General features: G+C 55.8%; 2 protein-coding genes across 2 annotated transcripts; both read right to left on the bottom strand.

The window, feature by feature from the left end:
• Positions 1-329: 329 nt before the first annotated feature.
• Positions 330-4976, bottom strand: FBLN7 (fibulin 7; the record flags this gene model as incomplete). Its single annotated transcript, XM_081998499.1, has 8 exons — positions 4770-4976; positions 3333-3492; positions 2666-2836; positions 2101-2226; positions 1866-2003; positions 1649-1786; positions 870-1008; positions 330-702 (listed from the first exon to the last, which is right to left on the bottom strand). Exons 1-8 carry the CDS (start codon positions 4857-4859, stop codon positions 330-332), a joined length of 1335 nt encoding a protein of 444 aa, XP_081854625.1. The 5' UTR covers positions 4860-4976.
• A 1440-nt stretch (positions 4977-6416) lies between these two features.
• Positions 6417-27614, bottom strand: MERTK (MER proto-oncogene, tyrosine kinase; the record flags this gene model as incomplete). The annotated part of the gene is made up of 19 exons (XM_081998169.1): positions 27112-27614; positions 23386-23749; positions 22979-23079; positions 22561-22734; positions 20809-20895; positions 19996-20111; positions 17303-17486; positions 16845-16996; positions 13564-13717; positions 13047-13200; positions 11558-11643; positions 11355-11450; positions 10993-11073; positions 10597-10689; positions 10335-10453; positions 9292-9401; positions 8931-9090; positions 8418-8554; positions 6417-6897 (listed from the first exon to the last, which is right to left on the bottom strand). The coding sequence occupies exons 1-19, from the start codon at positions 27179-27181 to the stop codon at positions 6417-6419; spliced, it is 2919 nt and encodes a 972-aa protein (XP_081854295.1). The 5' UTR covers positions 27182-27614.
• Between the last annotated feature and the right edge of the window lie 379 nt (positions 27615-27993).

Genomic DNA, 27993 nt, shown 5'->3' with positions numbered 1-27993 from the left:
GCGCCCAGGCTGGGGGACATCGTCCTTCCGGAGCCTCGGGTGAGGACGATGCTCTGCTCCCGCACCCCGGCGAGCGGGTAACCCCCGCACCCGACTCCTTTTGCACCTCGTTTGCTTTTTTTTCCCCCCCCGTAGGTGGGTGTAAAAGCCGCCTGGGCGGAATAACCTTGACGCAGAGGGGAGGATGGTTGGCTGCAGAGAGGCTTCGGCGTGGGATGACGCCTTGGAGGTCCCGTTAGGCGCCTGCCTCCAGGGCTGGCGTTTTCGAGCAGAGGGTGCCGAGCCGGGACCATCGCCATCGGGGAAGCCGCCCCGGCTGCCGCCTCCCCTTAAAACTCATAAGCGGAGACGAAGACGGTGATTTTGGACACGTGCTTGGCCTGGAAGACACGGTCCAGGTACTCGGACATGTCCACGTCCACCTGGATGGTCTGGGGACCCTTGAGGCTCTGCACCAGGATGAGCTCCCCGGTCTGCCGGTCCGAGCGCTGCATCACGAAGTGGCCGCGGTTGTTGCCGCCCACGATGCCGAAGCGCAGGCTGTCGGGTCCCGGCCGGCCGGGCGCCGCCGCCGTGGCCATGCGGAAGAGCGGGGTGGGCGTCAGCAGGTTGGATGGCAGGGGAAGGTAGTGGAAGGAGATGGTTTTGGGTGCTTGGTGGCACGACCGGCTCTCCATCGGGCAGGGGTTGCGCTCGCACTGGCTGCAAAGGCAGAAGGGGGGCAGGTTTTCAGGGATCCCCAGCGACGCGGGGTCCGTGTCCCCACCTCGGCGGCACTGGATCCGTGCGGATGCTACGCACGCGGGTTTGGGACCCAGCACCCAAAAAACCCCAAGCGGGGGGCAGGTTTTACGCCCCGCTGCACTTACAAGGGCGATGTTCTGACGTAGGTGACGTTGCCGGCGGGCTGGGGGCACTGGGGGCTGACGCACTGGAAGCCCCCCCCCGTGTTGATGCAGGTGGTCCCCCTCGTGCAGTTATCCTGGGACAGGGCGCACTCGTCGACGTCTGCAAAACAGGGGCAGGCAGTGGGTCAAGCGCACCGGAGACCTCACGCCGACCCCGCCGAAGGGTTCCTTTTGGCGGATGCAAGCTGCCATGAAACATGCAGAGATGGGGGAGAAAAGGAGGAAGCCTGAGTTTTCCCACCGTGAACTTCAATAATCAAGGCTTTATAGCACAAAAAAAATCCCGGTTTTTCAGGAGGAGGCTTTCATGCGAGCGGGTCTGGCTGCCCGCTGCCGCCTCGCTTTGCTCTGAACCCGCGCCCCAACTCCCCTGTTTTAGGAGGAGAAGCTGCCGGCCTCCGAGCTGACCCCCCGCCGCCTAATTCTTGCTTTTTAACGCTATTTGTGTGTCCTCTCGGGGGACATCCCAGTCACGGGGGACAGCTCCACCACCGCAGCCGGGTTCCCGTGCTCTTTTGCGGCGAGACGCAGCCCCAAAGCATCGCGCGCGGTTGCCAGCGCTTGAACCTCCGTCGTTTTCCTCCCCTCCGCACCCAGCCTGGGACCCATCTCTCTGTGCAAACCCGCCGAGATTTTTGCGCGCAAGCAAGGAGAAAAACCGGGGCGGGGGAAAAAAGTAAAAAAGCAAGCGGGCGAGTGGGGGCAAGCGGTAAGCCCGTGGGTTTCCAGCTCGGCCTCACCTTCGCAGCTCTTGCCGTCGCCCAGGAGGACGTACCCGCCGGGGCAGGCGCAGCGGTAGGAGCCGGGGAGGTTGACGCAGGCGTGGGCGCAGAGCCGGGGACCCCCCTCCCCCTTGTACACCTCGCACTCGTTGAGGTCTGCGGAGAGACGAGGGGAGCGGGTGCACGGCCGAGACCCCGCAGCCCGCCCCGCCGCGGCCCCCCCGGCGCGGCTCACCCTGGCAGAGGCCGTTGGCGGCCGTGCCGCTCATGTGGAAGCCGGGCTCGCAGCTGCAGTGCTGGGTCCGGTCGATCTGGGCGCAGCGGGGCTGGCGGCTGAACGCCGGGTCATCCGTGACGCTCCAGGCGGGGGGAGCTGGGGGGACACGGCGGGACGGGGTTCGAAATGAGGTGGGGTGCCCAAATATGCCTGGAGGGTGGTGGGACACCCACCCTGGCAGGGGGTCACCCACCCATCTGCGCCCGGTGCTGGCACGTGGCTCCAGTCCACTGCTGGGGGCAGAGGCACTTGTACTGGTTGAGCCCCTCCAGGCACGTCCCGCCGTTCTGGCAGGGGCTGCTCGAGCACTCGCTGATCTCTGCAAAACAGCCACGTTTTTAAATCTTACTGCATTTTGTTTTATTTGGGAAGCAGGCCGCAGGAGCGCCACACGCGCTGCGCCACGTCGGTACCCCACGGCACATCGCGACCACGCGGTTCGCCGAACTCGGACGCCCGCTCTTTCCGGGGCGACGGTTTGCTACGACGCGGGGAGCCATCGTAGCACTGGTGCCTTTTCCCCTCCTCTGAGCTGCAGGTGAGGCTCCAGCTGTAATTTCCAGCTTTCCTTGAGGATGAGAAATCCCAAATGACCGGCCGCGGGAGCCGCAGCCTCCCTGGGCTGTTGGCTAGCTGGGACTTGCTGCGATACTCCCGATAACCCGCCCGCGTCTAAATAAACTTAAATCGCATCCCGCTCTTGCAAACGACGTCCGCGGGCACGGAGCAGCCCCACCGTAGGCAGCGCAGAACCGTACCTGCGCAGCGCGGCTCCTGCCCGCTCCAGCTGCCGTCGGCCTGGCACGTCCGCGTGCTGGAGCCCAGGAGCTGGAAGCCCGGGTCGCAGGCGAAGTGAACCTCGTGCTCCACCAAATACTTGGTGCCAAACTTCCTCCCGTCTGCGGGGGCTTGCAGGGCAGGGCAGGAGGCTGCGAGAGCACCCCGGGGAGGGGGTCAGCGTTCGGGCGGGTGCTTTCGGAGAGCACCGACTTATCTTTTCCTGCCCCCAACTCCTCCACGGTTCACCCCGTTCCTCCAAGACCTCCTCTTTGACTGCTATTTGCCCCAAGAGTTGGCCTGCTGAGGTTAATCAATGTCATCCAGCCCCACAGTGGGGCTGAGCATCACTGGCAAGGGGTTTGCTGGCGTTTTTCCTGGAGACATGGTTTTCCAGCCCGCTCGCCTCCAGCGCTTTGCCAGGAGCTCTCTGCTTTGCAGCTAAGGGCTTCTGAGCCTCCCCACGTCTTACCAGGCTGGAGAAGCACTCGAATTCGCAAGCACGAATTGCCACCATGGATATGGGTGTCTCCACCCGGGGAGATGCCCAAACCTCCACCCACCACACGGTCCCGAGCGTCCCGACCTGCCCGCCCCAGCGTCCTCTGAGGCCATAAAAGTGACCGGCGGGACCCGGGGAGGACTCACCGGCCGGCGGCTCCGGGGCGGCTTTGGCCAGGGAAGTGTGCAGGGTGCTCAGCCGGCTCTTCATCACGCGGAGGCCCTCGGCGAAGCGCGTCTCCTGCCCCTTCAGCAGCTGCTGCATCTGGCGGATGGCGGCCAGGAGCTGCTGCCTGCTGAGGCAGCTCTGCGGGGACGGGGCAGCCGCTCAGCGGGGGAGACATCTCTCCGGCCCCCACGCTGCCGCGCCAGCCGGGACCCGACCTGCTGCACGCAGCCCGCCCCGGCTGCTCCCGCGGAAGCTCTCAAGCACCAAAGGTCCCCTGAGATCCCTGCCCTTCTTTTTTTTCCCCCCCATTTACCCGGACGGAGGAGGTTTTTTTTTTACCCTGTGCAAGAAGTCCTTAGCCCAGGCGTGCTCTCCTACATCTAAGTGGGTGATGCTACAAGCCCGGCTGTAATCACTTTGTTAGCCCTGGGAGAGATGCCATAACTCATGTTTCATCCTGCTGGAGCTAGAGCCCTGTCCCACTTCCACATTACAAAATAAGAGGAAAACAGCTGTCTTGTGAGTTCTGCTGGGGCCAGGAACACTGGTGGGACTCCTGCCCGCAGACCGATCGCTACCACGGGACTGATTCACGCAGGAGACCGGCATCGTTATTATAGGTTTCCTGCGGAATTGACTTAAAGCCGAAGAAAAAGAGCAAGGGCAGAGCAAAGCCAAGCCAGTTTTAGAGCTCGGAGGTTTGCAGAGCGCACGGGGGAGAGAGCACGCAGGGTCTGGTCTGGGAGGCAGGAGGCGGGGGGCAAACGAGCTCCGGGAAAGCGAGCAGAGCTGCTGGGCACCGGCCCACCTGGCCCAAGGGATTCCTTCCCCCCCTCCCCAGTCACGCTGTGTGGGGGTGAAGTTATTCTCATTTCCAGATAGCTACAAAGAAGAAATACAAGCCAGCCCAAGCGGCGTGCTCTCCTCGGCTTCCCTCGGCGCAGTTTCGGGGGGTCGCGGGCTGCCGGCAGGGATGAGGTGGTCTGTGCCTGCAGCTCTGGGGTGCCTCGCGCCGAGAGAGAGGCAAAAGCAAATAGACGCCTGGCGTGTAGGTCGCTTTAATAAACAGCTCTTTGTTAAGGCTGGTCTTAACTTCAAGAGCCAGCGGGATGCTGAACCGTACAAACTCCCGCTCTCCCCTAAAACCGAGAGGATTCTTTGCTCCCGGCGTACCCGGGGGTAACTTCAGGTGCGGGGTAAAGAAGGATAAAATAAAAACAAAATTAAAAAAAAAAAAAAGAGCCCCAATGAAGCCGGGCCCGGCTTAAGCCCTGTTTCAGCTCGCCCCCGCCCCGGCTTTGCCCACCTGTTGGCCGGGGCCCGGTCTGCACAGCCAGGCTGCCAGGGCGCTGGAGGGGGAGACCTCCCGCCGCCTCCCCACGGGAAAGCCCTGCCTGGGGGGTCCCCCCGCTCACCTGGGGGGCCGGAGCCGCCGGCAGCAGCAGCGGCAGCAGCAGCGGCAACAGCAGCGGCAGAGGCGGGGGGCGGCCCCGCGGCCCCGGCATGGTCCGGCGGCCGGCGCGGCTCTCGTCCGCCGAGGAAGGGCTCTCCCGGGCGCCGGCAGCCGCCTCTCCCCGCCCCGGCTGCGGGGGAGCTCGCCCTCCCACGCCGCCCCCGCCCCACGCGCGGCCGCGCTCCCCCGTGGAGCAGGACGCGGCGCTCACACACACCCCCACCCACCCCGCTCCCCCCCGCCCCGGGGCTGCGGGGACGCCCCGGCCCCCTTTTCCAGGCGGGATGCTGCGGGCATCCCGGCCGCCAGCGCCGCATCCCCTCGGGACGCCTGCCCGCGCTCTGTCCCGCTTCCAGCCACGCGTGTTAAGCCCCCCGCACGCCCCCCCGCGAAGCAAACGCTCAGCACCCCCGGCACGGGGCTCTCCGGCACTGTTTCGGGGTGGGTTTTTTTACAGAAAATCTGTTTCTGCCGCCGCCGGGACGAGCGAGCACCGTGCGGAAGCCCGCCGCCAGCCCCCGGCTCCGCCGCGGCCGCGACCCCCGGCCCGGCGCCCGTCCTCGGCCCCTGCACCTCCTCCCCGGCCCGGAACACCCTCCCCAGCCCCTGCACCCCTTCCCCGGACGCTGCATCTCTTCCCGGCCCCTGCACCCCCTCCCTAGCCCCTACAGCCCCTTCCCCGGCCCCTGCATCCCCTCCCCAGACCCTGCAGACCCTTTCCCAGCCCCTGCAGCCCTTCCTCAACCCCTGCACCCCTTCCCCAGCCCCTTCACCCCCCAGGAGAGGCTGGATGCGGCCGGGCGGTGCGCAGGGTCCCAGCTCCATCTGCCGGGCACAGCGGGCGGGCGGCTGCTGTGCAGCAGCCCCTGCTCTGGAAAGAGCAGAAATGTCCCTAAAGGGAGAAGGGCCAACTGGGAAGGGCCAGGCCATCGCAGGGTGGCTTCATCCCTCCCGGGACACCCCTTACGGATTCGCATTTCCCCGTCGTTGCAACAGAACCGATGGTTTTCTCGGTGCACGGCCGGGACAGACGGAGATTTGCTGTCTGGGAGAAGGGGATTTTGAAGCAGCCGCTGTTCCTGGTGGGGTTCTGCTTGCGATTTTCAATGGGGCTGTCTCGCAGCGTGAAATCCCCCAGCGGGCTGTGTAGCAGGAGCCCAGACCATCCCTAGGGCTGCTCATCAGAAAAGCCACAACAAATGGTGAAAAAGGGAAAAAAAGGCCGCGCAAAGGCTGGCTGCACCGTCGCCCTTTGGTGCCAACCCCATGCGGAGTGGCACAGGGGAACTCGCTCGTGCCTACCGTGTGCCCCTACACCTCGGCACCGTCCGCCCCGGGCATGCTCTGTCACCCTGGGGGGGTCAGGGGCTGCCCCTTGCCTGTGAGCCATGGGGAGCTCAAAGCCTCCCAACATAGACAAAAATAGTTACAGCATTTAATCACAAACCCCCGTGATTTCAGCCCAGGAAAGACCTCCTGGGAAGGGCCAGACTCCGCCATGAGAATAATGGAGGAAGATATAAAATGGACGACTGTTTATTAAAATATACCCTCTCTGGTCCTTTTTCTCAGAGCCCATTTACACCCCGCTCTGCGCAGGTTCTCCCTTTCACAGCAGCACTTCAGAGTCCTCCGCACAGCTATCGGCGTGCGGCAGCCCCGGCGCGAGCGAGCTGCCGACGGGCAAGGTGCTGGCTTGGGTCCACGTCGAGCCCTCGCCGTCCGCCCCGTCGGGCAGCAGCGGGACATAGGCCTCTTCCGCGGGGCCGCCGAGCTGCTCCTCCAGGACGTACCTCGTCTCCCATCGTTCGTTGTGGTGGACATCCACGGCCACCAGCGCCGCCTCTGCTCGGGGAAAGCAGGGCTCGGCAACGTCCCCGGAGTCCAAATCAGAGTCCGCTTGGGGGAAGCCCGAATCCTGAGTGGAGTCTGGGCTGTCCTCAGGCAGGCTGGTGTTGATGTAGATCACGTCCCCAGACCCCCTGACAGTGGGCAGGTTTTCCAGCAGCTTCTCCAGATGGACCTTCAGCTGCGAGAAGGTCGGGCGGGTGGCAGGGTCAGCTCTCCAGCATGCAGACATTATTTCATACCTGCAAGTGGGGAGAGGAGCGTAGTTATCGTGGCAGATGTTGCCAGGCGCTGGGTTATGTGATGTATGGTGGCTAATTCCCTGTTTCTCTCCAAACTGGACAAGCCTTGAGCTGCTTTGCATTGAAACAAAGCAAAACCAACTCTCCCCCTTAAGCTGTTTGCCCAAACTGCAGGGACTGATCAGCCCAAGCTGCTGTTAGGAGTCTTTTCCAGTGGCTGGCCCTCACTGTGGGTCAGGCAGAGGCAGCCAGCTGCAGCCTTGTGATCTGCTCCCCAGGAACATCCCAGTGTTGCTCCTGGGACACCGGGTCCTTCTCTTGCCCTTCCCGCAGGTGCCTGTTCCCAGGCTGGATGTCAGGGCACGTCGGAGACTCCCACCACCTCCCTGCACGCATGTCGCTGCTGGGCACACGCCATCCCCTCAGCCCTCTAGCAAGGCTGGATCCCGTAAAAGGTTCCTTTGCCACTTCCTTCAAGGGCAGGCGTTGGAGAAGGGCCTTGTAGGAACTGTTGCGCGACTCTGAGCAGCTTTGCCAGTTTAACCGTTTTTGTACGTGCAGCTCTTTGCCATGGCGGGGGTTAAACATTTTCAGCTGTAATGGTACTGGAGAAAAAAGTCAGGGAGAAAACTCGGGAGAAAAAGCCTTGCTGAGCTGCTAAGAAATGCAAAGTTTTGAGGTTTCTACATTTTCTGCATAGTTTTTAGGCACTGAAGGGCCCTGAGTAACAAGGGGGTATTTTGTGGTGCAGAGAAGAGCATCACCAGCCAAGGCCTTCTGGCCAAAATGTAGTGTCTTTAAAGAAACCCACCACCAAACTTCTAAAAAGTCTTTCCTCCACCACAAACTGCAGAGGGCACTGCTCCTGTCCCTCAGGACCAGCAAGGTGACCTCGGCACATCCCACCCGCCCTGTACTCCCACCCAACCCAGCTCCTCAGCCCTGCAAACCAGCGCTTCCTCCCGGGATATTCGTTGGGATTTTCTGTGCCTTGGTTTGCCTGGGGTTAAGAAGATGCTTTTTCATCCCTGGGTGATACGCTGCCCTGGGATCTGGCTTTTATTAGGCACCTCAAAACTTGGGAGGTTAGGCAAATAAATATTAAAGGGTTTGAAGGTTTTGTTTATGTGACACCTTCATTTAAAATTTGACCCACCCCATTATTCTGGCCAGCTTTCCTCTGAGAGCTAACTTGCATGTGCATTCTTTTGAGCTCCCTGCCTGACAACCCCACAAGGAAGAAACAGTTAAATCCTTGCCTTTTTTTTTTTTTTTTTTTTTAAATCAAGTCTTTAATAACTTTTCTTTCTGGAGGCTGTGGGAGAAATGGAGGGGGTGAGACGGAAGGTGACTCCCTCTCCAGTACAGTCCTGTCTTAGTCCACTTGGAGAGGCAGGTTTGCAGCACAGGGGAGCACAGAAACCACCTCAGCTACGAGCAAGCGATGCACAGGTTGTTTGCAGACAGACAGAAAGCAAACGTGCTGTGGTACAGCCCAGAAACAGCGTTACAATACTCACAGCTCATCCAAGCAGTCCTCGGGCTTTTTCAGGCGCTGCCCATGGAAAAGGTACTCGTAGATCTCGTGGTTCTGCACTCCTGGGTAGGGCGTCATCCCTCGGGTCGCTATCTCCCACATGGTAACGCCAAATGCCCACTGCGAGGACAAAGGGAAAGCACGCTGAAAGGGCATTTCCAGGAGGAATGAATGAGTCTTTTCATGGGGAAAGGTCACTGCCCAGTGTCCACTGGGCCCTCGCACAATGCTAAGAGTTGTCGCTCTAGTCCTGCCCTCCCCAAAATTGGAAATAATAAGCAACGCCACAAAAGAGGCGAGCAGCCTACTCAATAAACCTATTCCAGGATGCTGGGCAGGCAGCAAAAGGTCAGCACGTCCCATTACTGCCAGCCTCCTGCTCCTCCGGCTTTGCACTTCCAGGGGACAAGAACAACCCCAATGAAGTGCGGCAAGGGCGGATGACTCGACCCAGCTCTCGCCTCCTCCCGCCTGGTGTCCAGCCACCTGGACCTACCACATCGCTCTTGGTGGTGTAGACGCGGTCAGCCAGGGACTCGATGGCAATCCACTTCACTGGCATTTTTGCTATTCGGCCCTGACGATAGTAATCGCCGCTGTAAATCTTCTTCGACAAACCAAAGTCTGCCACGCACACCGTCATGTCATCCCGTAACCTGTCAGGTGAAAACAGGGATGACAAGATAGAAAAGTTTGACATGCTAAATTCTGAAGCAGAAACCTGAAGCTGAGCTCTTTTCCCATGTCTCTCAAGATGAAAGGAGGTTTTACTGAAGGAAGCCAAGTTGTGCTGTAAAACCACAGGGCTTCCACTGGTGTTCATCTATTCAGGACAAAGCAGAGAAAAACAAACTCACATGCAGTTTCGAGCTGCCAAATCCCTGTGGAGAAAGTGCCGACTGCTCAGATACTCCATCCCCAGGGCGATATCAACCATGAACTTCACCAGCGTCTGCAGGGGCACAAACTGGGAAGGGAAGGTACAGGTTAGACAGTGCAGGCCCTTTGGGAAGCACATTTGCTTTGATCTGAAATGTTGCTCCATCCAGGGCTGCCAGCTGACATCCTAGTGGTCTCACTGGCCTTGGAGAGCACCAGGAGCCCACAGAAGAAGCCACTGTCACCTCTCCCATCCCCGTTGGGCTAACGTCCTCAGATGGAAAGATTTATTGAATCACAAGCCTGCAGGAGCTGCAGATGCAGGGACAATTGTTTTAGAAATAACCCTAAGCACTGTCTGCCAGGCTGTGCCGCTGGCCAGAAGAGCCCATCCCGGCAAACCATATCTCGCTGTGTTTTGCTGTAGCAGGGGATACCTTTTCCACCACCTCCTCCTCTTTCCACATCTCTGGAGTGCAGCATGCAACTAGACATTGCTTCCTTCTTGCCTGTCCCACTGGCTGCCTGCAGATCACACATTTTTGGCTAGAAAACAGCTCTGCCGTAAAGGACCCTGGTGTAGAGCAAGTTGACCATGGTTCAGCAGTGCACCTTTGCGCCAACGAAGGTCAACATCATAGCAGGCTGCATTAGCAAGAGTGCAACCAGCAGGTCAAGAGAAACTATTCTTCCCCTTAATTTGGCACTGCTGAGGCCAAATCTGGATGCTGTGTCCCATTTGGGGCTCCTCACTAGGAGAAAGACATGTTGGAGCAAGCCAACAGGAGACCACTAAGATGGGGCTGAACGAGATGACGTACGAGGAGGAGCTGAGAAAGGGAAAGTGAGAATCTTTTGTAGAGCTGGATCCCACCACCGCTACCTGACAAAGGCAAAAAGCAGGACTACAACCAAGTCCTCCTCAGTTCTCAAAAAACAAAGGCAGATTTGTTCCCAAAAGAGGCATGGTTCCACCTTGCTCCTCGCAGACATGGGGCCCTCTGCTCCCTGTGCTCGTTACCTGGGGGGCCATCTCCAGCCGTGAGCGAAGCAGAAAGCTGTGCAAGTCACCGTATTTCATGAATGGGAGAATCACCATGGGCTTGGGGACCTGCTGGGAGCTCAGCTCAATGCACACGCCTGGAAAACACAGACAGGTTGCACGGCCCCGTGGGCAAAGGCACCACAGTCCCCACGCAGACCTCTGTGCAGGACCCGAGTACTCCCCAGTCCGGCTCCCCAGCCCAAATCCCAGCTGGAGCGTGGGGAGTGACAGCCCATACCTAGGAGCTTGATGACATTGGGATGGTCGAAATCCTTCATGCACGCTGCTTCACTGAGGAACTCTTCTATCTCCCTTTGGGAAAAGTTATCCACTGGGAAGCAGAAAAGAAGGAGGAGGATTAAAACCCCAAGAGCTTTAACAGCCCAAATCACTGCTGCCATCTCCCTTCACAGAAGAGCTCCTGCATGGGTCGGGGGAAGGGACTATCGGGATCTCTCTGCCATCTTGGCTGAGTGCCCCTTCCTGACTGGCACCAGGACCTGTGGCAGGGAGGCCAGTATTCCCAGAAAATGGTGCCAGGATGCAGAGAGAGCACCTGAGATGGGTAGCAGGAATGCTGGCACCCACTGGCACAAACAATGTCCAGTTCTGCGAGGCCAGGGCGATGACTTACGCTTCATGGTCTTCACAGCCACCTTCTGTGGGGTGCCTTCGGGCTGGCTGAGATGCCCCTCCATCACTGACCCGAACTCCCCTGCACCATGGGAAAGAAGCAAGCACTTTATCTACAGCCTGAAAGGTGGTGTTGTGTCCTCGAAGATCTGAAATGCTCTAAAACGGAGACCTCATCCCCAAAAGGCTATGGGGGAGGCCTGTGTCTCATCAGTGGCAGAAGGAGGACATGAAGCACTTGGTCATCTTGACTCACCATCTCCCCCACATCCCCTGGGCCTGGAACTGGGAGATGATGCAGGTGTAACAGTGGCAGCCCCTGCCCCATAGGTCCATCCCCAGCTGTCCAGCCCCAGCACTCACCCTCACCCAGGACCTTCCCCAGGCTGAGGGCATTTCTGTCCACGACAACATCCTGCAGCTTCTGCTGGAGCTCGCTGCTGACGCCCAGGCTGCCCACTGTGAAAGAGGGGAACAGAAGCTCAGGTCACCTCCAACCTGTACACATATCACTGCTGCAATATCCCCATCAACCTTCTTGCAGAGGGGTAAAAAAATCTACTTACGCGTAAGTTCAACAGCTCTCCGGCAGTAGGACTTCTTGGCCGTGTAGTTCACTGCCAGCTCTGAGTCGTTCCTGCTGAAAGCGTTCCTGGGGGGACAGAAACAGACTCTGCTGGGCCACGTGTGGCTGCTTCTCCTCCGATGAAGGAACCGCTGCCGCAGGGCAGCGACCACCGCACTACCAGTGGTATGGGAAGTGAAGGAGGAAACGCACATTCGCCCTAATCTTTTTCATTTCCTTCTTACTGGATCAGTGCCATTGCTTACAACATCTGAGAAAATCAGCCACTTGATAAACAAGGCTGATCAGTCAAGGAGTGAGTCACAGAGGTTTTTTGGGGAGGAAATGGGATACTCATTTCCTATTCAGAGAGCAGTCTGTACCGGTAGGAATATGGTGCCCAGTCCTACCACCTCCTAAAGCGATCTCTTCTCTTGCCCGATGCACAACTCCAGCCTGACAATGCTCTCTGCTGGCATGTGCAGCCCCCATCCGCTAGCCAAAAAGAAACTAAAGGGAGCTTCACACCATGGCCCCAAAACAGTGGTGCATACTGCTGGGAGATGCTGTGCAACCCCTCTGGTATGTGGCCATGCAGGGGTCCAGCTCCAGGAAACAAAACCACAGCAGATGCTCAAGAGCTCCCAGGGAGCTAAGATCGCAAGGAAAGGGCGACAATGCTACACCAGTTAGGAAAGGGACACTTACATACTACCAGTTTCCAGACTGGGATGGGGGTGAGGCCACAGGAGACCAGAGTAGGTGGGATTCCTTCACCAGCTCAATAAACTCCCTTACTGGAATGACCTTCTTCCAAAGGAGTTAACTAGATCACATTTCCAGTTTGGCAGTGGACACCCATGTGATAGTGCTTGTAAGAAAAGCTGCTAGCACCACAGTTGTTTAACAGAAACAGTAGCGCAGGGTAGTTAAATGCCACTTAGAAAGTCACAAGGGTGAGCGAGTAGTGTTGGCTTATTGTAGCAGAAACAGCCCTTTGTCCACATTATTAAAACACCATGCATGCAGTCGAGCGGCAGTCTGCCCGGCGGGGCTGGTGCCACACTCAACCATCAGACCAAGACAGATCTGGCGTGTGACGAGGCAGGAGGGGTTTCTCTAGGCCACAGGCCACAAGATATTATACATCTTTGCTCTCTCACCTCTGTGTCAAAACACCGAGTGCACCCTCCCATGCCAAGTTGCACAAGTTTATTTCCCTTTAAAAATAGGAATAGGGAGTGAAAGGTGAAGAGCTGGGCTAAGGCAGGCAGGGGAAGTACTGTCGCTGCAGTAAAAATACACTCAGTCCCTCACCATAGACATAAAAAAATGCCTCTTGCGGGAATGATGTCAGTACCGGAGGCAGAAGCCTTCTCCCCATGTCCAGCGTGGGCTGCTGGCCACCCACCCTGCCTGCCTGTCCCCCACGCGCCTGTGACCTGCCCCTGCTCAGGGCACCTCGACAAGCTTTCTTCCCCTCAGCTTACCCGTATTTTGTTTCCACGCATCTTTTCTGGATGACCACGGACAAGCAGAGGATCAGCCCGACAGCAATTGTCCCGCAAATAAAGCCCAGGGCTATGATGAAGGAGTCTGCATTCCCGGAGGCTGGAGTCGAAGAGGGGGCTGAGGTTATTAATCCTAAGAAAACATCCTATTAATGGAGCTGGTGAAAGTCCCAGTGGCTAAAACCAAAACCAGTAAAGCCCAAAGGGTTACACAGGAGAGGAGGGCATGAGGACCGAGGTGGCACGTGGACACCGAACCTCTCCTGGCTACCAAAGCATGTTGAACGTCCCCGATTCTTGGCCAATAGCCTGGCCGACGAGGAAAGCGTCTGAAGGAGGATGGAGGGATGCCAAATGGCACTTGCTGGGCAAGGAAATCGTCTGAAGGAGGATGGAGGGATGCCAAATGGCACTTGCTGGGCAAGGAAAGCTGCATGCTTCCCCATCATCCTCCCCTGCACCCACGCCGTGCGGGCAGGGATGGACATCACCTTACCGCTGCCAGGGATGAAGACCTCCACCGGGCTGCTGAAAGGTCCCACTCCCCCCTTGGTGACAGCGGCCACACGGACGGAGCAGGTGGCATTGGTGGCCACCACGGGCAGGACAGCCACACTGGCGTTCTGCCGGGCTTCAGCGGAGACATTCTGCTGGAGAGAGGAAGGGAAGAAAAGCCTGGGCTGGGGGAGACAGTGGCCCATCCCTATAGCAGGAGGGAAACCTGGAGATTTATTGAGAATTCTCCCCTTGTCAAACTTCTGCGTTGCCTTGCTTTCATAAGCCCGGAGGAAATGCAGCACCAAGTTATTTACGGAGAATAATAGCCCTGCCTGCAAGAGCCGGATGGAATCTGGAAAGGGGCTGAGCAGCGTTTCCCGCTCAAACCTCGTGCCACGGTCGCTCTTTGCTTGTCAACAGCAGCGGGGACCAGCAGCCGGAGCCAGAAGAGAGGCAGGAAAGCGATCTTGCAGGGAAGTGGGAAAGGCATTTCATGCACTGGTGGTAACATGGACTTCGACCCCCAGCCTTCATTGCTGTCAGCTTGGCCAGCGGACACTCGCACCCCTCTTCGCTGCCGAGCAGGGATGCCTGTGGCTTGTGCCCGGCAGCCCCACGAGCCTCGGCACCTGCAGAGCCTTGGCGCTCGCCACGGCCGCTCCTCTGCAGAGCATCTCCAACCGCTTTCAGCCGCAGTACTCCTGGCTTGATCGTTCAAGCACCTTGCCACAGAAAGTAGATCTTAGAGCAGATATTTTCTGACTGTGGTTTTTGTGTCGAGCTAATAATATTTCCAGTTTTAGGGGCGTGTTTCCTTGCCTGGTAACATGGCAGGAGGCAGCATGCTCTGTGGCACAGACCTTTGTCATTGGTAAAAACACAAGTGAGTCTTTCCCTGCAAATTCTCTGTCTTTTCCTGGACTCCTTCAGCTGAGAAAGTGCTGCTGCTGCTCTCCGCTGACCCCCAGCTGCAAAACAGCTGCCCAGTGGCACCCAAAACATCTGGCAGACTCCTGCAGCTGGCAGAGCCCAGCTCCTTACCCTGGCTGAACGTCAAGCAGATGAGCAAAAGCAGTAGCAGAGGCGAATTGGTGAGCAAGGATGAAATCAGAGCTGCTCAGAGGGAACCAGTTGCTCTTCACAGTCATAAAAAAGCCACAGAAATGGATGTGAAACACGCCCCAGGAGCGTGTCGGTACTGTCAGGCAGCGGCGTGAGCCAATACCCGCTGCTGCCTCCACTCCCGCACTCCTGCTTTCCTCCCGCCTCACGTTCACAGCATCCTTCAGCAGAAATGCACACACGAGATCCTTTCCCTCCCACCAGCCTAAAAATGCACCGGGATCCTTTCATGTCGCAGATGGCTCCGCTGTGTCATCTGAGGACAGAGTCCAACTGATATCAAACAGCCCATGGAGAGCGTGAGGACATTGGCAAAGCAGACAGCTGTTCTGGCAGGATAGAACTGCCAAAGTTAATGGTTTTTTATGAGGCTTGCTGTAGTTGAGGAATTTCTTCATGTCCCAGCTCCGTCAGCCTTGGCTCAAACAAGAACTGCTGGTTTAAGAATAAAATAAAACAACTTCTTTAAAGTTTTAAAAATAGTTTTTAAGCTGGCTGTGGAGAAGAAGAGGGCTGCAGGTGGCCCTGCTGACACAGAAATACAGGACCCCCCTGCCTTTATCATGCTGGGGTTGTTAAACCGATGGTTATTTTGGGGGATTTCCTATTTAGCCTGTTCAGGGCCAAAACTCAGAGACTTTATTTCTGAAAAATCAGAGCTCCACTCGCCAGGAAGCACGTTGCTCTTGTGCTTCAGTCTGCTTTGTCCATCGGCTCAGGAGACCCTTGGGGGTGCCTGGCAGAACTGGGCACCACACCAGCCCATGGAGCTCTGCCGAAGGGTTACGGCACAGGCCCAAGCTGTTCCTGTGCCTCTTAATTCTGTGACAGCCCTTATAAATGCATGTGCTGGCCCCTGCCCTTGGCTGGCTCTGACACACGTTTTTGCCTTCCATAAAACCTGGAGGCTGAGGAAACAAATCAGCAACGAGCACAATTGCTTCCTTCGGTCTGCAAAGAGCCAGGGTCCCTTGCACAGCTACCTCCCACCTGAACTCACCCCCCACTAGAGGGGTTTTTTGAGCCCCCTGCAAGCCAGTGTTAATGAGAGCAGTTATTGAACAGGAACCCAAGCAGAAATTTCACCCCATAAGCATTTGACAGCGGAAATTTATAAAAAACAACAAAAGACAGTCTCACAGGGCCTAAAGGGCAAGTCCTGTTTTTTTGTTTCTGCTTGAGAGATGACAAATATGTCAGCATTTTTTTTTCCATGCTAGTCACAAGACCATAATATTGTTTCCCTGACTTCATTCAGTCTGGATCTATACATGCTGTTTTTCAGTGGCGCAAAAGGAGAACAGAAAATGCAGCATCCTACAAAAAATAGGCTGTGAGTCACTTTTTCCACACCGGGTTCAGGCCATCAGTGCCTCTCTATGCTTTCAGCCTGGGACAGAGGAAGACCAAACCACAGCGCAGAGGCGACAGCTGGATACATCTGCACAATTATCCAGAGGCTCCGCGACCACTGGCAGGGCCTGGGCACGATGCTCTTTTGCCCAGTAGCTAAGATGAGCTAGGACTGCTCGAGAGGTCAGGCCAACCTCACCCTAGCAAATTCCTGATGGCTACTTCCGGAATCCTGGCAAGGGCAAACAACGTTGAGCCAGATGACTTCATATGCTCATGGACAGGCCCCTGGCCCCAAAATGTTCCTTGGGCTATGAAACTCTGTGCCATGGATTTGCAGATGAGCTAATGCACAGAATAAATCCCGTCTGAGTGAGGAACAACTCAAAACCCAGGGAACAAATTCTCCCACACACCTTATGATCGACTGCATTGTTGAAAGTGCCAAGAGGTGCTGCCAAACCTTGACTGTCACTCCAAAGGCCGTACCAAAGACACCGGGAAAAGCATCTCACTCCTGTTTTAGAGAACAGGAGCCGTGGGAGCAAACCTCTTGCCTCCTTCAAGCAGAACTGCTTCTTCCCAATATTAATGACTTGGAGCATTACCACGAGTTACATAAACACGCGAGAGAGAGAGACCACTTGTATTACAAAAAGCCCAGATGGAAGCACAAGACAGCAGACAAATAAGCTAAGAAAGAATATATGGAAGCACCAAGACCAAACTGGACATCCCTGCTTGATGCCTGCCGGGATTTTTTCTAGGCTTTAGCCATTCTTCCCCATTTCCCCAGTGACTTACCAACCCCTTGGAGTTCTGCCATCTGTACCAGATGTGATAGCCCTGCAGCTCCCCGTGGATCCTCCCCAGGGGTGGCTTCACCCATCGGATCTCTAGGAAGGAGCTGGATTCATTGAATGACACCGTGACATTCAGTGGCGAAGTGGTTGGAGCTGCAGGAGTCAAAGAGAAAGAAGGTGAGAGGAGCTGGGTGGATTGGCACAGGGGCATGGTAGGCTGACGGAAAATGAGCTGTAGCTCAACTAGAAAGCATATGGTATTTCCTACAGCCTTTAACATTTCCAGCAGGTGACTGCCTATGGGTAAATTTCTTTTCCCCAATCAACAGAGTCAAGATGTCCCATCCCATAAGCAACCATGACTCTGGACCAGCATCTCATCCAGAGAGTCCTGCACAAAGCACAGCTGCGCGACTGAGGCAGGGAAACCCTTCTCAGTCTTCGCGACTCATTTCCTACCTCCCTCAGTGGTGCTGGCGGTTATCCAGGGGCTAAACGCCGACCAGCCAACTTCATTCCTGCAGGAAACGCGGATGTTATAGTCCGCCATGGGCCCCAGCTGCTGGATGTGATACACGTGGGGAGGCACTGAGGTGCTGAAGAGCAGAAGTGAGACGTTGCTTCGTGGAACGGCTTCCTTGACCTTAATTGAAAAATCAGTCCACAAACAGGGATTAGTCAGTAGCAACCTGCAGGGTGAGACGCATGGCAGGAATTTTACATCTGTAAACAGGATCCAGAGCCCTGCTTCTCTCCCTGCCTCCCACCCAAACACTGGCAGGGCCTTGTTCCTGCACGCTGGCTCGTCTCTGCCGAGCGGAAAGCTGACAGCAGGCCCTTCACACGGCCCAGGGTGAGGGCTCCAATGCACACGGAGGAAGAGTTGCGGTGGGGACGTGGCAGAGATGTGTGAAATTGCCATCACTGCGGAAAGGAGGAGGGAGGGATGATTTGCTCTTTCTTATGGCATGGAGCAAAAGAAGCACCCAATAACACTACCAGGCAGCAAGTCCCAAACAAACAAAGGAAAGTCCTTTTTCGTGCAACACATCATTAGACTGCAGGACTTATCATGATCAGATGTTGCAGGACTAATCGCAGACCTCTTCAGACTCCATCACTACGTTTAGCAGCATGGATGAACTCAACGTACTAAAAACAAGTCACGCTTTTTACACAGAGAGGAATTGCTCTCTCCCCAAAGCGCTGGCTGTCAAGCACCCATGTAGCTACCCACACAGCCCTTGCAGCTCTTCGGAAAGTGTCTCATTTCGTGGGAAGAACCACGAGGGTGGCCTAGGTTGGGCCAGTGGGAGAAAAGAGGGAAGAGCAAGAACAAGGGACGCCAGTGCAAGCAAAATAGTTGACTCGGAAGACAACCCACAGGACATGTTTCAGCATGAACTACAAGCAGAAAGTCATGCAGGCCTCTCAAAAGCCTTCATACATGGTTTTGGGGTGGCAGGAGAACTGCCTTTCTGCTTGAGGAACAAGTGTACCCTCTGGATAGCCCAGGGTGCACAGGATGGTCTCACCATTGACACTGGCAAAAATAAAAGAGAATAGCCTTCAGCCTTATAAAGCTGAGAAGGTCCCCAGACTGTCACTACATGCTTTGAGGGAGGCGAGCAGCTATCAGATGAACGTGCAAGCCGCTTCTGGAAGCGCCACCAGGACTGGCTGTTCTCCTGAACATCGAGCCCAGCTCAGCTATCTCAAGCCTCAACTTTTTTTCTGGAGAGAGTCCATCAGATTAATGTATTTTTTTAAAAATCAGCCTTTTTGCATACTTAAACAGTTTGAACTTGGCAGCTGTGACAGCAACAGCTTCCTTTTTAAGCACTAGCGTGCTCAAAAATGAGTCACTTGTTTGATGGGCCACACTACCTAAGTGAGGGGATTATCAAAGGGGACAGAAGCAAAAAGGCTTAGTCACAGCTGTGTTTTTGCCAGAAATCTTGTCTTGTTTTCCAATTCGAAAGTCTATTTCCTAATGACAGACCGTGAATGTTAAGTCATAGGAAATTCCTTGGCTCTCCACCCCACTTCCCAAGCTCCAGCTGGAAGGCAGCGGCGGACATGGTGCTAATATTAGCTCCAGTACCTTTCCTCCCTGTAACTCCTTTCACTTTTACCTGGCTTCAAACATTGCCTCTCTCCACACATTATCTCAGCCAGAGTATAGATTAGCTGGTACAAGAGACATATCCACAAGAGAGCAAGCAATGGGCTTAAACAGTAAAAAACTCAGCAATGCCAAATAAAAAGAGGAGATGGAAACTACTTGCAGGGATGTACCCATGGAGGTGGCATTCCCTGACTTCTCCAGAAGACAGGCAACCCCTCGGCTTCTTCCTGGTGCTTGCAAGGAGCAGAGCCAAGAGAAACCTCCACCTCCAAACCCCAGCAGGAAGGCCGCTTGGTTGGGAAGTGTTTGGCCAGGAGGTAAAAGTAGGGACAAGCACACGTCTGCAGCAACTCAAGGCTTGCAAAGTCTCCCAAAGAGCTACCTGGAGCAGTTCGGGGCATCTCTCCGTGAAAAGACATGACAACCTGACTGTCTTGCCCGAGGGAAGAGATTCTCACGGCTCGCTCCTGCACACTTCACAGGCACGAGCCCAGATGGGCTCTTCCAAGCAGGCGACTCGCCTGTTCCCATTGCCCCTTGTTTCTGCCCCCATTCAACCACCCCACTCACTGGGACAAAAGCCTGCTTTATGCTCCCTGCATCAGTCTCTCTGCAGGACCCCTTCTACCGACTATCTCCCCTCGCAGCAGGCAGAGCAAAGCCACTCTGTGTGAGCAGACACCACCAAGCTGGTCTCCAGCAGCATCTTCTAAGCCTCCTGTCCACCTCAGCGGTGCGCCAGCTGCCCCAGATCCCAGCATCTGGGACCTCTGCTCACTGCTCAACTTGGACTCCTCAACACCATGCCACCACAAATTCCCCAGCCACCTGGACCACAGGGAGCAGGTGGGACAGCACGTCAGCTTCCCCTTCCAAAGTCACTGGGAAAGTCCAACTCAATTTGCCCAAATCAATAGCCTGGTCAAACCTGTGCGGTTCATGCCAAACAAGACTGATTTCCACCTGCCTTGGAGGATCTGTGTGAGTGGAGGTTGCAGGGTAAAACAGGGTGATGGATGCTTACCTGGACACTGCAGCTGTTCAAGGCAGAGAATGCATCAAAGCCCGGCACCCAGGATATCACGATGCTGTGGGCTGTTCGGTTGAGCACATGCACGCTGGCAGGTGCAGATGGTATTCCTGCAGGGAAAAGCCAAGGGTAGTCAGCTGGAGGCCTAAGCACAAATGTGGCACGTCTCGCTTCCCTCAGGCAGCTCCTGGGGCTCAGTCCGACTGTGCGTGAACCCTGGTAAAGCCCTGGCTACAGCCACAGCGGCATCCTCTATTGGTGCACCGCGGATGTTTCAGACCACTGGACAGGGAAGCAGAAAATAGTCACTAGCAGGACACTATTTTGACCATGTTCTATATTTGTGAGCTGAAACAGCACTCTGGGCTGCTTAGAGGCAATGACATTATTTCGGGGAACACCTTCCTCACGTTGCTGGAGTGGCTCCCGTCAGGAATGTTGAGAATTTCCACCATTTCCTATGGAAAATTGCGAGTACCGCCCTGGTTGTGAAGGAAGGAAAAGAGTGATACAGCCCTTCCGAAACCTGCTCCGGGGCTGACAGTTCTACTTTCAAATGTGCTTTTTGGTGCTTCCTCCCACGGCAGCGATACTGGGATGAAAGAACTGCACTGGATGACTGTGCTACTACATGCATCCCACTTGATTTTAAATACAGGTTTAAAATGGGGAAAAATAAGTATGGGAGTCCTAAAAACATCTCCTTCAGCTCGTGTAGAATGAGTGCTTGGAAGTGTGGAGAACAGGACAGCTCCTGCTTGGACACATATAGTCAACAGGTAAAGTGGATATCACGCTGCCGCTTACCTTTCACGTTGACCTGCCCTGGGTTGGACGCAGTCAGCCCTTTACTGTTGTGAGCCTCACAGCTGAACAGTGCCGTTTCATTAAGACCTGCAGAGGGAAAAATAAGGACCTGTTCACTGGACCTGCAAAATGCCCAAATCACACCAATTCTCCACCTGCTGCTCCCAGGAAACCCTTGCAGCTTCCTTTCTTGCACTGCTGCTTTATTTTCTTCCAGCAACACAAAAGAACTTTTATTTTGCACTCATCACTTCCCTTCACAGCATTTCTGCGCTGACTTCCTGGGAGTGACCCCAGTGAACCAGCTCACCCACCTTCCATGCCACGAGCACGAGCGTGCCGTCAGTGCGAGACGCGGCACAGCAGACAGGACCATACATTTCTACGGCGCCATTACACAACCTCCTGAGTAAGCATTTGTTTTACGTTCAAAAAGGGAAAGGCAGAAAGCAGAAGAGCCCATCACCAGAGCTTGAATCAGATGACATTGCTTTTCGAAGATTGCCCAAATCTCCCATCTGATAACAGGGAATGACTGCTTTTGAGGGCCACTGGAAATACCCGAGTGCAGACAGCTGCTTGCTTCCCCTGGGGTGTTGGCATGGCCAATGTGAGATGAACCCAGGCAGCAACAGTGCTCAGGATTTTTGTCTCATGCAAAGGACCTTACTGGAGGTGCAGGGCTGTCCCTCCTGGGCACATTGCTCGCTGCTCCTGCAAGGCGAAGGGCCAGACACGGTGCACAGGACATGCGGAGCGTTTCCTCACACCAGCAGCGGTGCCTCTCAGCACGATGGGGCTCCTGGTCCAGGAGGGGGACTGTTCAAATGACCCGAGCTAGCATGTGCCAGCTGGATGCAAGAACATCCAAGAGGAATGAGTCACTTCTTCCGGCTTTCGCTGCCTTTTAAAGCCTGCCTTTGGACGCCAAGACGAGTCAATTGTAGTCTGGCTGCTAATTAGCTAGTGGCCTTCTCCTCATGAGCAAATCAAGAAATCCCTCTGCAGAAAAACCATCATGGGTTTTATGTTACATGAAGGCCTTTCTTGCTGTGCTCCACCAGCCTGGCATGGAGACATGCTGCAGGAGCTAACCCAAGGTCTTCCAGAGGCATTAAGAGGGGACCACCTGTAAAGCAGCCCATTAAAGCAGCAGCATACTTGTTGGCACGGCCACAAGCTAGAGGAAAAATCTGCTTCTTGCTTAGGAAAGAGCAGTTTGAGTGTCCTGCTTCTTCCATGGATGAAATTTCTGGCAGCAGCCAGAGGTGGTTGGGTGGGGATTCCTGCCCCCAGATCACCCCTGTCAGAGTGGTCCCCAGGGCTGCCGAACAAGCAGCACAGGTGGTGCTGGGCAGAGCCATGCTCCCAGTGCTAAGGATGGAATAGCAACAGGCTGGGACTTATTTTTGCAAACTGGTATCTCTGTGGTACCTCTTTTGCAAAGCTGGAACCCCGTGTCGCACTGTATACAATTTGATGCCTGTATTTTATGCCAGACCTCCTGGGAAATTTATCTGTGCTGAGCTTTGCAGCCGAGCGTCAGTGATGCACAGTGCCACTCAAAAACAAAGCAGGCTGCAACGGCCTTGTGACGGCGCATGGGAGCACAGCCCCTGCCTAACAGGAGGTGCGAGGCCAAGGGGAGAGGCTGTGACACAGCACAAGACACCCTCCCACCCTGCCCTTCCCAGTAGCCACACAGAGGTGAGGTGTCCCAGCGGGCCGTGGCAAGGACGCCGCACGGCTCACCTGGCACGGTCAGGACAGACGGGGAGATGTGGGGCTTCTCATTGATCTGGATGTTGTTGCGAAACCAGAAGATCTCCACAGGCTCCGGTGGGCCCACAGCTTGGCACGTGAGGTTGAAGGGACTGTTCTTGGTGACATTCAGCTTCTCGGGTTGATGAATGAAGTGCGGAAGCCCTGCACAGGCACAAGCAGAGAAGCAAGAGATTCAGAGAGCTTGGCAACACAGCCCTATTAACAACCCCAAACTGTTCTGCCCAGGGCTGTGCCCAGGTCCAGCAACGAGACCCTTCCCAAGCAGGACTCCCCACTTCTGAGGACAGCTCCCAGCTCCTACATCACGGTCCTCAGGGCTATCACTCAGCCAGGGCACAATGCTCCACACTTCCGGCATGCCCACCCTGGCCCTCCTCCAGCTCACCTTCCAGCTGCACCGAGATGGGATCTGACACCACCTCCATGCCAGAGATGTTGAGTTTGCAGATGTAGGAGCCATTATCCGAGCGCTGGGTGGCAAGGATGCTGCCAGAGAGAACAGAAACCGTGTCAGGGCTCTGGCGGGGAGCTTGCCCCCCACACAGCTCCCGCAGGAGGACACAGCAATGCCGCCAGCCTGGGGGTGGGTTTCAATCAGTACCAAGCACCCCACAGCACACAGCTAGCAGAAGCTGGGCTTGCAAAGTCAGGCTTTAGGGGCCAGGGAGTGCCTGCCCACCCTGGTCCCAGTCCCAAACCCCTGCTAGTTGTCTGGCCTCCCGTCTCTATCCAGAAGACAGCATTCGGGGCACCCCTCCTCCCCATTTGCACAGGAAGGATGGCACCGGTTACCTGAAGGTAGAGGTCATCGCTACCTCCTCCTCGTCGGAGATTTCGAAGTGGCTGGTGGAGATGCGGTCCAGCACATGCAGCTCCTTCCCATCCTTCCACAAGGAAATGCCCGGGGCATCCGGCTTGAGCAGCTGCTGAGGTACTTTGATGGAGCAATTAAACGTGACATCCTTGTGCTCATTAATCACGATGTGTCGCACCGTGGGGTTAAACTTAATCTGTCCTAGAGCACTGGCTGAGGGAACCTCCCAGGGCTGCTCTGTGCTCTGGTGAGGCCAGCGACCAATGGTGGCCACACTTCGCTTGGAGCGGTGGGACTCTGCCGAGAGGTACGGCCTTAGACCTCCATTTTGGTCAGCATCATCTGCAAGAGAAGACCTTGGTTTTGCTACCACCAACCAGCAAGTGCCCCGTTCCAAAACCCTGTAAAGCCCCACTGCTTCCATTAATAATTAAAGGCAGTTCATTTACAGATGCTCCAAAAGTTCAAAATCTCTGACACCTCTCATAAGAGCCCTGATGAGGAAACATGGAGCTCGTGGCTGTCCCAAGACTGCCTATGTACAAGCAGCACCCCCAAAAAAACACTTTTTAAAACAAACAGGAGCAGCCTGTTTGCAGGCTAAAGAAAGTGCTCGGTTGCTTCTCTTTCGGCAGGGGAGAGGCAGGAGCTATTTCTGCTGCATCACACCCCCGGGAATGGAATATAAAAGGATCCCTGGGCAGGAGGAATTTGGGACTTTACTCTGGTAAACCCCTTTCGGGGCCTCATCTCAAGCACTTTCAGCTGGGTCTGAGAAAGAGTCCCCGGCGGGGACTTCTCTGATTTTAGGCCCTTTGCTGGTGATGCTGCTCCTCTCTCCCAGCACTTCCCACCCCAGCCATGAACAAGATGAAGAGCAGCTCCATATAAAGCAATTACCCCCAAACAAAACTGTTTATTTTTGAAGAAATAAGATCTAGAGAATATACCACAAGTAGATGCTTTTACTAGACAGTTTCCAATCATCCTAAGGCTTTCACAGGCATACAGAAATCCCAGGCAGAGTGGTAAATCTCCCTTGCTGCTTTCAGCAAGCAAAGGCATTGGGCCAGACAGGAATTTCAACTAAATTAATTTGCCTCTTCCGAAAAAACTCAAAACTATTCACAATTTAAAAGATAATACCACAGCTAAAAAGCACAACCTATTTATTTAACCTGAGTTCAGCTGAGTTTGTTTTGAGGCAAGTCTTAGTCCTCAAACATCAAACAACAAGTTTTTAAAGCTACGTCATTACTATTGTGAGTAATGGGGCATGAGTCTAGTGTGCTTTCCCGAGAGCCAAGAAACACAACCTAATTTTGAGGCTGGATATATTCCTTTGCTAAATTGCTCACTATTTTTAACCCTCGAGAAATGCTACTTCTAGACAGAAATTGGAGAAGGGTTTTTAAGCTCTGCCCGGTCTGGTGGTGCAGAGGAAAGTGCAAGGCTCTCCCTGGCTCTCACACAAAACAATGGGTTTCCCTTTCAGAAAAAAAAAAAAAAAAAGACCCTAAGCTTTTCCAACCTGCTTCCTAAGCTTTACCATCCAAACACAAAGGCCATGTGACTGCTGCAAAACGCAGACGACTGCCATTTACTTGCGGGCTGGGTCACCAGCTCTCAAACAGCCAGGCAGCTCCAAAAAGATTTGCCAAATGCAAACAAGCAAGCGACCCCAAATCCCCTTCCCTCCCCTGCTCTTTCCGGAGGTTCCCCAGGCTGGAGCCACTCGCTGCCTGGCACAACCCAACCTCAAACAGCTGCTTTCATGCTCCATTTCAAAGCTTTTCAGTTCTGTCCGGAGCAGCCCCTGCGGCAGGGACCCCTGGCCTGGGGGGGACACGGATGCATGCCTGCAGACCCTGCCCTTAGCAAGCACTCCACTGATTTCTGCTCACCCGCAGCTTGCCCCGGGCTACTTCAAGTTAAAAGGCAAAGAGCAAAGAGCATCTTAGCCTTGCTTTCTATACTGGTTAAGTGGAGAGAGGTGTTTGCTGGCCCAGGAGTGAAATACTTTCCTCTGATTCACATGACAACAGGAGTTTCTCATATCTAACGCTGCCTTTGGGTACCCCTTCCATCCCCAGCTGTTTGGGATGTGGCTATCTTCAACAGCATCTTTGAAGGGATTTACCCTGTGTGGCAGGACACCCCTTACCTGTGTCCAGAGTTGATTTGCTTAGGCTGGCTCTAAAAGCCCATGCTAGAGTCGAGGAACTGAAAGCCAGTGTGCCTGTGTGGGTGCCTGCCACACTGGAGCGGTTCCCCTTGCTTACCGCAGGTTGACCTGAGGGAAAAGCTGGCGTGCCAATAAATCCGCCTGCAAACACAGCACTGCTGGCTTGAACCACCTGGGATCACAGCAAAACTAAAATGCTAGGAAAGACAGATGTTCCTGTGCAGCCCAGCAGGCCCCGCACGCTCTTCTCCGTTTTAACACAAAAAACTGCCCGCTATTAGAGGCAAGGTACTTTATTACAGGGGAAAACAAAAAGTTGCACACGCCACGACTGAAACAGCAAGTCCTTCTGCTGCAGTCCCGGTGAGGAAGGTATTAGAAAATACCCAGGTCTGCCAAAAAGCTCCCTACATCCCTAGCCCTGGATTTCCCATTACTGGAAGTAATTCACCTGCTGACAACAGCTTTCTGCTCAGGCACTTGTTGAGCGCATCTTCACACCCGGCCAGGGCAGGAGCGTGACATGAGGAGGAATGAAGAGCCCCTGCCCGCGGGCTTTCCTACCTCCCCATCCCCTGGGAGCTGTCAGAAGTGAATTTCCCCCAGGGCCACACCTGACTTCCAAAGAGACCCTCCAGGTTCAAATACCTTTTTCTATAAACCAGCCCAGGATTCCTGGTTAAATCCACAGTGAGTTCCCCTCACTGCAGATTCCCGCTGTTACAGAGACGAGACTTTTAACTCCACCTTGCCCAAAGCAAACACTGGCATTCCTGCCCTCCCTGCAGAGAACCACATCTCCACACCGACTCCAAGACCCCCAGCATCCCTGAGTATGGGCTATAAATCCCCAGCAGCTCACAGCCCGCGACCAAATGTCGGTCAGCCTTGATGATGGCACACTTTTAAGCCCAAAAACTGTATTTGCCGCTTTGCATTTTCCAGGTAACTAAGCTCGTGGAGCTGAAACACCAGCAGACTGACAGCACCACAGAGTGCGTCCCTGTGCCCCGAGCCGCAGTGTTTCCCGATGATTTTTCCCAGCACCGGTACACAGCTGGCTCACAGCTAATGGGATAAATCCCAGACCGGCTGATCTGTCGCAGCTTTTGGTCCCTGCCTGTCGCCATGCCCCCAGCAAGCAGACACACATCACGCAGCAAAGTGCTGGGAAAACGACCACGCTGCAGAAGCAGAGCTGTGTCCCAGGAGAGCAAAACCCGCTCTCTCTGGGGCTGGCAGAGATGTGCTGCCGCTGAGCTTCCCCCCAGGATTTAAGCTTTACAGGCCCAGCCAGTAGGAGCAGGGTGCGGAGCGGAGGCACATTAGAGTCCCCGTGCAACACCCCGCCCGCTGGCAGGATGAAACGAAGCAGCGTCTGCAGGTAAAATGCCCCCCGTGCCCGGGGCAAACACCCGTGCCAGGACCCCCGACCCCGCCACCGGCGCCCTGGAGCCGTCCCGGGAGCCCCCAGCCCGGCAGCCCGCCCCCCGCTCCGGGCTCCCCGCCGCGGACTCACCGGTCCCGCCGTGGGGCGGACGCAGGGCCGCCAGCAGCGCCCAGAGCAGCGCCCAGCGCCCACCGCCCATCGCCCGCCGTCACCGGCCCCGGCCCCGCTCCGCCGCGCCTCGCGGCCGCTCCGCTCCGCCCTGGCCCGGCCCGGTCCGGCCCCGGCCCGCCTCCCACCCGCGGGGCCTCGGCGTGGGGCGGGGCAGCAGCGGGGCACGGCGCTCCGGGGCTGCGGTCCCTTCGGCCGGCCCGGCGGGTGGCAAAAGTGCCCAGGCGAGCCCCGGTGAGATGTGTCTTTCGGGTCTCCACGGAGAGACAGCTTCCGTGTGCAGGGGGGCTGTTCATCTCCCCCCAGGGAGGTACTTTAGGGCTCTGCTTGCATGTCCCCAGGACCAGCTCCCTTCTTGCCAGCCTCCCTTTCCTGAGGAGCCCCATGCGAGAAGGCCGCTGCCTGGGGGAGCAGGCAGAGGACCCCGCGTTGCAGGCGAGGCTGGGCACGGTGTGCTGAAAGCACCGCTCCTCCTCCTTGGCCTGGACCAGAACAGCACGACAAGAGGGGACAGAGACCAAACCAAGACAAACTGGGGAAAGGAGGAAGACCCAAGTGAAGCCAGTGTGCGACACAAGCCATTGTGCCCTAGCAACTATAACACAAGAGTAACTTCTTTTCTGGCAACCTGCTATAGTTTTCCCAAAGCCTTGAAGTTAGGAAAAGAGTTGTAAATTTTGTTCAATTAGCACTAGGTAAGCAGCAGCACACCGTGGAAACGGAGATGGTGGCAAGAAGACAGCTCTGTGTTGAAGCTCCTCATTTCTGGGTATAATTTATAACAAGAGCTGGGAAGGGCAGGGCACTTCTCAGGCTGTTAGAAAAGAACCGTATGAAATCCAG

This window comes from Phaethon aethereus, assembly GCF_964289735.1.
Source record: "Phaethon aethereus genome assembly, chromosome: 3".
Taxonomy (NCBI): domain Eukaryota; kingdom Metazoa; phylum Chordata; class Aves; order Phaethontiformes; family Phaethontidae; genus Phaethon; species Phaethon aethereus.
Note: the sequence above shows the minus strand (reverse complement) of the source record. Positions and strands in the feature narration are given on the sequence as shown.